Genomic DNA, 10,023 nt, shown 5'->3' with positions numbered 1-10,023 from the left:
GGCCGGCCGAGGGCCGAGGATCGCGGAAAAGTCCGTAATCCCTAATCCGGCGGCCGAGCGACGAGCGCGCCGAGCGACGAGCGCGCCGAGCGTCACCGGTCTCCACCGGTCGCCACCGATTCCGCGAAGTCGCCACCACCCCAGCGCCACTCGGGTCGCCACCGAAACTCGGCGCCACTTCGGCGCCACTCGGGCCGCCCGAGCGCCGCCGCTCAGCGTTGCCAGAAGTGGCGCTCGGTCTGCCCGAGTGGCGCCGAAGTGGCGCCGAGTTTCGGTGGCGACCCGAGTGGCGCTGGAGTGGCGACTTCGCGGAATCGGTGGCGATTTGGCTCGGCGCGCTCGCCGCTCGGCCGGCGGATTAGGGACTTTTCCGCGCTCCTCGGCCCTCGGCCGGCCGAACCTGCGCGCCGAAACGGGTGGCGACGGTGGCGCCTCGGTGGAGATCTAGTGCGACCTGTGGCGCCCGGCGCCGCGCCAGAGTGGCGACTTGAGCGGTCCGGTGGCGATCTGTGGCGACTTGGCCTCCGTGGCGCCCAGTGGCGCTCAGAGCGCGCTCTGGTGGCGCACTGGCCTACTCAGGGTCTGGCAACCCGCGGCGCCGCACGTCTTGATACGGGACCACAAATCGCCGCCGCGCAGGTCCCCCTGGCGGCCGAGCCGAGCGGTGCCGAAGAGTGCCGAGCGGCCGGAGCCGAAGGGGACTTTGTGCCGTGCCGAGCACGGCAACCTGGGGCACGAAGGAGCCATAATCATCGAAATACCCTAAATGCTAATAGTTTTAACATCTACACTCCAAATTGAAAGGAGGTAATATTTCCACCCTTTTGTGGCGGTACTTTTTTAAAAGGCGGGCTCCAGATTTTACCGCCTTTGGGAAGGCGGTATAGTTTTACTGCCACAAAAAGGCGGTACATCATCAGGCCAGGAGAAAAAATAGTTTGAGGTACTTGAATGGCGGTATGAAGTTACCGCCAATTAAGAGAAGGAATTTTCATTACCGCTAATAAATATTACCGCCAATGGACAGGAGACCATTTTGTACTGTCAATACGGGGAAGTGTGGTCATATATGTATAACACCGCTCTAAACCATAATGTTGTACCACATTGCAAGCAAGAATTATAATTACCGCTTATTGCGAGCAGTAAATTTTGTTTCCGTTTTTAAACTAAGAGGTCCTTGTTCACTTGGCAGAGCCGCTAACATTCAGTTTCCTGAAGTCAGATGTACTCACATTAATCACTGTGGCACTGCTTCTTTGATGAAATTAGCAGAAATGTTGAGGTAACTCATAAAGCTTGTATTCAAACATGTAGCATTGTACACTGTTAAACTGGGCCCAGAGCACAGGAGCTCAGACCACAGACTGTGTTGATGAACTTCTATAAAATTTTTACAGTTAATCCACTTCACTCGCAGTTTTACAGTTGCTTCCATGGTAAAGAACAATCCTCGCCCACACTGGACCCCGTTGGCACCAGACGTCATTGCCCAAAACTAGAAGAAACTGAATAATATTGATATGCATGCACAGTAACAGGCGGCCATTTTCTTTCTGCAACTTGTTTTGTTGACGCGACGAGTGACTGCGAATATCTGATATTTTTATGGGCAGTTACGGGTCGGCTGTACGCACGACATAGGCAGTATTCGCAGTTAGAGGCCTACAAAAACAAAAGCAGAACTAACCTGAAAATCAGAGACAAAGGGCTGCCGTCGGTTCGTGTTTTTGTCCAATATCCATAAATATAATCAAGTTTCCTCTGGTTTTGTGAGATGGCGACCTTTTGCCAACTGTGTCGTGCGTGGGCGAAGATTGTTTGCTATCATCCAAGCTACAGTGAAAGTGCGTGTAAGATGAGAAAACTGTCAAAACTTCATAAGTTTATCACATCTGTGCTGCACCAAGCCCAGTTTACCAGTGCAGAAAGCTTCAAGATTTGATGCTATCTGTTTTGGGTGACTCAACCTGTTTGCCATATTTATCTTCTGAGCAGCAGTTTCACTGCTGTGCACTCAATCATGATTCATGTGAGTACATCTGACTTCAAGAAAACTGAATGACAGCGGCTATGCTATGCAAGTATGGACCTCTCAGTTTATGAGCGTCACAACTGTCGTTTCTCTTAAGAGTCCCCAGTGGGCCTGACAACCTACACCGGTAATTAGAAAAGTTTTCTATTGATTTTGTGTGCAATCATAATCTAGTAACTTATCCAATCTGCCATGAATCCACACATCACCTAGGATATATTAACAATTTTGGATTCAGCGAGACATTTATATCTGACCACAATGGTACAGTGCAGGCGGTAAATCAAACAACCGCCTTTTGATGAGCGGTATTGATGGCTTGTGTTTGGCGGTAATTTAGGTACTCCCTCTGACTGGCGGTACTGATTCAATGTTTTAATAACTGATGGAATAGTTGTGGCGGTAAATGAAAGTACCGCCTTTGATTGGTGGTAATGATGGCATGTATAAGGCGGTAATTTCAATACCGCCTTTCAATTTGGAGTGTATTAGCCAGGGGAAGGTCTTCGGCTTCGATGCAGAGCTAGATTCTGCTGCAGATGGAAATGCATGTTCGTCAGAAGGAAATTGTAGTATGTTGGTGTGGACAGACGGCTACCTTAATATTTTTAAAATAATTTGTCCAACCTATCCTAATCAAAACCAAACGGGCTCGCTACAGATCTTATTCTCATCGCGGCAGATCTATTTCTAATGTCAACAGATCTTAGCCTACTCTATTCTCAAAATATTTCATGCTATAGTCGCGACAAGTTTCGGTCACTTGCGACCTGACCAACTTTACGTAACCTAACGTACCATATATAAACCAAACCTTAATATTCTTAAAACATATTGTCCAACCTAAAATTTGAACATAACTAAAAAGGATGGGTGAAACCGAAAAATTAAAAACTGGCCAGTATTTGAACCACCAATACTAGAGGCCGTAGGCAGAGGTGGTACCCCGGAGCCACGGAGACATCTGCTGAGGAGGCGCTCGACAACTCTACTTGAGTGACTAAGCCCCCCGAGGGTCCGGGGTTATCCCCATCCTCGGAATACCCACGTGGACCTTCGGGCTTGCCTTCGGGCCGCGCTCGGCGAGGGGGACCTCGGGCGCGCTCGGAAGGGGACCTGCGCCGCGCCGATTTGTGGTCCCCTAACCGTTCCTGGCGCCGCTTCTGGCAACACTGGTGCTGGCCCGCTGGCTGCTGCGCGCTACGCGACGCGCTATGCCGCCAGTCGCTCGCTGTGTCGACAGAAGACAGAGCGCACTGCTCCACCGACATCGACAGTCTTGGTGATCATCTGCAAAGGAAGGAGTTCGCTCCGCAACGAGTTCGTTGTTGTTGCAGGGCGGCGCACTTCCCGAATTGAACTGCAACTTGAAGAGAGGTCAGTGAAATTGATTAAGCTTTGTCGCTTCAATGGAATGAATAAGTAATCCTTTTTGACACAGCCAAAAGGCAAAAGTTATGTATGGCTCTCCTAAGTTCTATGTTTTCACGGGTAAAAATCTTCTAAATTTAGGACCGTTGTAAAACAAAAATTGGACCGTCGGTAAATTAACGAAGTCCCAAACTCCCAACATCATTTTCGCAAGCCTTTGAACATTCGTGGTTAACATACTAAAATCGGGAGGTGTTTGTTGAAATTTATTCATTTGTTTGTTGTTGCAGCGTCCAGGCCACTGCCATGTCGTCCAGGCAGCTTGCGGAGAGACGCGTCGAATCGACGAAGACTGAACTGGAGGCAGCGCGCATCAAGCAGCAGGAAGCCCAGGTGGTTTTGCAGGCGGCCAAGAAGTGCATCAAGCTCGCCGAGATGAACGCGGAGCACGCCAAGAAGTGCCTCGAGCTGGAGGAGCTGCGAGACGCCCACGCTTCCTGCGAGGTGGGTTACAGGTTACAGTGTGTTTCAAAGCCTCTCGCCTGACTTGTTCGTTTTCTAAATTTAAGAATATAGGTTTCACACTGCAAGTGCCTTACGAAGCAATGTTCCACAATGCAAAGGAAATGGCGCTAGCATAATACAATCGTAGTTTTCATGCGTAATACGCGAGGGGGAACTCACTCTGATAATGGTTGGTTGTCCGGTGTGAAATTGATCTGTAATAGTCCTGTAATGTAATAGGTTAAGCGAGTTGTAGGCAGGAAAATTTAGTCACATCTTTTTACTTTTCTTGCCATAAAGTGATGTAATTTTATTTTTTTTAAAGATGTTTGGTCTTAACATACAGCTTTACGGATACTAAAACGGCTCGCAATAAGAGAAATGGTGTTTTGAATTTTAAAACCTTACAAAGTTTGAAATATGCATTGAATCTATTTTAGTGCCTTTATTGCGGTTAAAAATTTAAAATCTTCTGAAGGCGGTGTTCGAACAACGATCAGTGGTCACATCAAGCACCTGTCGAAACGCGTAGCTCATTTAGCCGCGTATGGCGTGTGGTGTTACAGGACTCAGCCGACGCCGGTCCATCGGCCAAGAAGCCGTGCAGGTCCGCTTCGGAAGCACCTGCAGCCCCGGCTGAGCAGCAGGGCCTCGGCAAGGTGGAGCAGGCCCAGCAAGACCTAGAGGCCGCGCAGAGCCGACTGCAGCACTTGGTGGAGCAGGTCGCGGTGCAGCGGAGGCTGCATCAGGAGACGGCGCGCCAGCTGGCAGACCTGAGGAGTGCCCACCGCGACTGCAAGGTGAGTGGGTGTGGCTTAAAGAACACACTGGTGAAAACCAAGGCAGAGAGTGTTTATTTCAGTCATGCATCTACTGAGCATTTTTCATTTCAATCAATTTTGAAGTGAAACGGGTAAAATATGAAGAAAGAAGTCGATTTTCAGTTTCATGTCACATTGTTTTTCTAATCCTATTGGGTTCCTATTTGTGGGGCACTTCAAAGTTGCTCTGATAGTTTCAGAAACTTCTTTCGAATCAATTGTTTTGCTCGGATCCTTCCCATCAGTTCATTGTGTGTGAAAGAAGTTATGCTGTAAACGGAGCTGAAAACTTACAAATTTTACTCTTTTATCTGTCAAGTTGAAATAGGTGACGAGAAGAGTATTTTTTTCACTTCACAATTTTTTTCAAGATTTAACAATTGTACACAGGATAACTAAAACTCAAGATTTAATTTGCATAACGATTTTCATCTCCAGAAATAGAACTCCATATTAAAGGGGGTAAAAATCTTATGTACTCATCCATGTCCTTAGCAGTTGTACTACGGTATCAAGAATTTCATGCATTTGCAACGGTACTAGGTCAAAAACAACCATAGTTCAGTTGTCATTCAAAATTTTCACTTCTTGAAGAACTTAACGCTGAACATCTGGGTTCTGTCATGCACTTTCCATAAAACTCCAAGATGTTCATAAGGCCCTTTTTTAAGGTTACTGTAGGGTGAAAAGACCATCTTCCAAAGTATAGGTGGCAGTGCTTTGGTTTTCGGTGACTTGGCTGCTTCCTATGAATAACTTTTACAGCCACGACTGGACTCCCAGCTCACATTAGTTCCAAAGTTATGAGGGTTTTAGTGTTAATTTAGTCATTTTCTAAAAATTCTTCTTGCGAAGAACCAAAAAGTTTATGAACGTGTGATTTTTCATTTTAGAGCCCAATGGGCATGCAAACAGACTAGCAAAACCGGATTTGACAATAGGGTAGCTGGAATCTTTATTTAAAAAAATGTGTTTTTCTGTTTTTACTGAAATTTTCAAAATTTTGGTAAAAAAATTTTGTTTTTTGAGAAAAATTCATGTTACTGTTGGAAATTTGGAAACTAAGCTTTGCCACGAGATAGGCAAATCAATAAAGAACTTGTGAAACACAAATCAAGTCACGATAACTTTTGGATCTTTGCAAGGAGAATTGGGGCCAACGACTGAATTTGTTATGTAAACTTCAATAACTCAGAAACTAATGGGAGTTGGGTGCCACAACTTTGGAATTAAGTTCATCTTATAGTAAGCAACTAGAAAGCAAAATACAAACATGATACCACAATTATTTTGGAAAATGATATTTCATATTTTTTCATTTTACAGCAACCTTAAGTGCTTGGTGCCATTCATTTTACCGAATAATTGTTTTGGGAGTCAGAGAATTTTCATCCAAATTCTTTTGTGAGTGAAAATTTGAAATGACACCCCAACTTTGCTCATTTTTGCCGTAGTATCTCTTATTAACCCCGGGGGGGGGGGGAGGGGGGGGGTCGGCTTCTCTCTAATTCAAGCTTGAACTACTATTAGATAATATGGGCCAAAAAGGAAAACATGAAATTGTTGTTAGGTTCAGCTGCCACAGACATAGTAACCCACATCAGAGTTAAGGTGTGTGTACACCCCCTTGAAATAGCAGGGAGTAACGACTTTTTGTGCAGGTGGCTGCGGGCAGCGAGTTGACGGAGCTGAAGTTGCTGCACTGCACGTCCCAGACGATCGTCCAGAAGGCCAAGCGGAAGGCGTTCTTGTACACCCTCACCACGGCGCCCTCCATCAAGTCGCTCTCACTGGACCTGACGGGAAACCGACCCAAGCCGCTGCCCAAGTCGGTGCTGGAGACGCTGCCCAGGGCGCCGGCCAGGATCAAGCAGCTCTCGTTGACCTTCGGCCGGGACAGCGAGGAGGCCGTGCTGGCGCTGCTGCAGCGCTGCAAGGACCACCTGGAGGAGCTGTACCTGAACAGTAGCTTCTGGACGGACGATCAAGTTAGGCGCCTCTGGGGCATCGTCGAGGACTCGAACATCTCAGTCTTGAGTCTGGGAGCGGCTGCCTACCTACGGGATGTGGCCTTCCCCTTCCAGTCGGAAAAGTGGCGCCACCTGCACACTCTGAAACTCAAAGGCTCTGACGTGTTTTTTATGGGAAAAACAAAGGCAAGAAGTCCGTGCTGGTGCCGCTGATCCGGTTCCTAGCTAGTGCAGCCAGTCTGCGCACTTTCGAACTTCCCACCGCAATAACCCGGGAGGACCGGGAGGCCACCTTCGCCGCAGTGTCTCAGTACAGTGAGCTGGAGGAGCTAAACGTGCCCTGCTACAGAGAGCTAGCCCAGCTGCGAGGCTGCACCAAGCTCAAGAAACTCACGTTGAACCGCATCTACAGCCGCGGGGATTCAGGCTGCCGCCGAGTTTTTTAAGTTGCCTTCTACACTGTTAAAAATCCACTGTAATATTACGACACGATCACCTACAGTAATGCTGTTCAATAACAACCGTATTGTTTTGTATCTGAACGGGAAACCCATCCAGAAACAGCACTTTCGTTTCATAACAACTTCCTTGTAAAGTAACAGTAATGTAATCGTGATTCAAAACAGTTGTTTTGTCGTTGAACAGGTTTCATGTTTAGAAACAGCCTTTTGCAATCTTAAAACATATATTGTTGTCAGGTTACAAGGGTCTTGTTTAATAACAGCACGATGAAATCAACACAAATGTTGGGAAGACATCGTCGAAGACTCCAAAGAAGTATTGTTTTATCACAATCGAACTGTCAGAAAACAGCACCGAGGGCTACAACATGCTTGTAATAAAATAAGTCGTGTTGCTATCAAACTTAACAGCATAAGTGCTGTTAATTTACAGCACTTTTTTTAACAGTGTACTATCAGCCGATTAGAGAGCCTCACCCTTAAGGATTTTCAGTTATGCGAAAAGAGAGTGCTCCCTATCTTCCGGGCCGTCCGAGCTTTGAAAAAGTTGAAGAGCTTGTCGTTGGATTCGGTCTGGTATTTCCCTGAGATGGAGGATACACTCAAGGCGCTCCCCAGTCTCGAAGAGCTTCACCTCCTTCGCGGGACTTGGTTGTGCGCGGAGAATGTGTCCAGAATCAAGCCTGAGATGGCCCCTAATCTGAAGCTGCTCGAGTTGGAAACAGAGGGACTAGATGACGAAGAGGACTTTGAGTCCTGGGGAGACGAACTACACTCGCTCGCATGTGAATTCAGGTCAAAGAAGAAGAGTTTTGAATTTGTCGATAAAACTCGCTTTGTGGGCCGCGAAAGTTACTTTGCGAGCAATAAACGTGCTTCCAAAGTGTCATCTGATAATGACACTCCGTAGTGGACCCGCTGGTTTGGTTTTGTTTTTATTGTTTAGAGGATAAGGGAAGGTGGGGTACAGTGGGACACCGGGTACATTGGGACACCTTCAATATTTCCAACTTCCGGTTATGTCAGGTTCTCCGGAAAATTGACCATAATAGAGCGTTATTTGGTTTACTGTTTTCACAACTCGGGGACAGAACTGGACGCTTTCTGAATGAGAAACATGGGTTGGAAGTTCGATTCCACGAAAAACGATGAAAAAGTAGCACGATTTTTGAATTTTGTTTTCTTTTTAGCGTCTGAAATGCACGTCGGATGATCGTGCCGAGGTTAGGAATGTGCACCCTGGTGCAATGGGCGTCAAAAAGGGTCATCGCGCGGAACCTGGTCTTGAGGTCAAGGGCCATAGACCGAGTTAAAGTTTTAAAATGGCTCAGTTCACATTGGGACAGGGTGAGGCTACTGGGCCATGTGGATAGCAAAAATACATGAATCGTACATATATTGTCTTGTCTCGTCCAAACAAATAGAAGTTATCTTCTGCATGTGGTCTCTAAAGACATTACTTCAGGGTTTTCTCGAGTAGAGAGGTCGAAAAAACACGAAAAATAGTACTATTCCACTGAAAGCAGCGTATCTTCCGAACGCTTGGCACCAGAGATCCGAGTCTGCGCTCATTGTATTCAGCATAACTTTTTCTACAACTTGGCGGTCCGAAAAAATAAATGCACGACTTTGATCCAGATTTTTTTCATTGCTGTCCCAATGTGCCCCGGATCTGTCCCAATGTGCCCCGGTACTGTCCACATTGGGACAAGTGCAGACTCTACGGAAAATATCTCTCCTGCCTAAAAACGTGTCGAATTAAGTTTGAATGCTTCAGGGTATGATAGGCTAGATGTCAATGCACAATTTAGGCCTGCCCCGACCATTATAGCTCGAAAGGTCTCTGACGTAGAGCGCCAAGAAAACATCCGTCCCAATGAGCCCCACCTTCCCTTAACCTCGGAAAGGTAGCTTTTTCGACAAATAATACTTTATATATGTACCTAGGTGGCATCGGAAACCTGCTCATTAAAGACTCCTTAATGGATTTTGTTTTAAATTTTGTGAAATTTTGTGCGCAAGAACCGCGTGTTTGAGACAATCTTGTGTCATGAGAAAGAGACTGGAAATAAAAGCTGGTAATTATCTGATTCCGTTGTCTTCGTCCTCATTGTGAAAATTGTTAAGTGGCATGTTCAGCAATACTGTTCGAATGCAAGGTGCGGATTTGCCGCTAAGCACCCCTCTAATGAATCAATGCTACCGTGACACATGTATTTTCTGATGTGTGCTCGCCATGTATTTTTCCTTAGATGTATGTCTAGAACAATTTACGGTACTTGATTTTGTGCAAATGAATAAAGTTGCGCTGATCACAAATAGTTTCGCTTTCTTGAAGAAATCTTAGCCGGTTTATATGTTTGGAAGACGGACCAACACTTACTTTCTGTTTCGTTTGGTCTTGCAATCTTGAAAAATTAAAATATCTCTCTGTGAAAAGAAGAAAAGCAGCGTGTTATAACCAAGTATGAGAATTTTACAAGCTTACAAAGAAAATGCTTCGTAAGTTCTCTATTCTTGCTATTTCTTCGTATAACAAAGTAAATTAGTTTGTACTATGTATGCTCAAAATACTTCGGAAAGTTTCAAGCGTGCTCGATTCTCAGAGTATTTGGAGTCGCAAGGAGTCAGTTGGCCTCTCCGTACTCTTGGCGCGTTAGTTGAATGTCGTGCGGATTCTTATTTTGAGCAGATTCCCTTGTCCTCTATGTCAATCAGCTAGCTTTGACACAATCACAGCCAATAGCATAAAGACGCATCAAGCAGTAGCAAATGTTGCAGTCATCGAGAGAAAAGTAGTACTTTTCATTGAAAATGAGATAAATGTCTCAGAAAATCAGTATGGACCGGCAAAAACTCAC

The 10,023-nt window shown here is 46.0% G+C and overlaps 1 protein-coding gene across 1 annotated transcript; it reads left to right on the top strand.

The window, feature by feature from the left end:
- The first annotated feature begins 3,282 nt into the window (after positions 1 to 3,282).
- Positions 3,283 to 7,110, top strand: LOC117639681. Its single transcript, XM_034375560.1, has 4 exons — positions 3,283 to 3,412; positions 3,697 to 3,910; positions 4,477 to 4,710; positions 6,393 to 7,110. Exons 2-4 carry the CDS (start codon positions 3,713 to 3,715, stop codon positions 6,912 to 6,914), a joined length of 954 nt encoding a protein of 317 aa, XP_034231451.1. The 5' UTR covers positions 3,283 to 3,412; positions 3,697 to 3,712; the 3' UTR covers positions 6,915 to 7,110.
- Positions 7,111 to 10,023: the final 2,913 nt, after the last annotated feature.

The sequence above is a fragment of the Thrips palmi genome, unplaced genomic scaffold, assembly GCF_012932325.1.
Source record: "Thrips palmi isolate BJ-2018 unplaced genomic scaffold, TpBJ-2018v1 HiC_scaffold_1, whole genome shotgun sequence".
Taxonomy (NCBI): Eukaryota; Metazoa; Arthropoda; class Insecta; order Thysanoptera; family Thripidae; genus Thrips; species Thrips palmi.
Note: the sequence above shows the minus strand (reverse complement) of the source record. Positions and strands in the feature narration are given on the sequence as shown.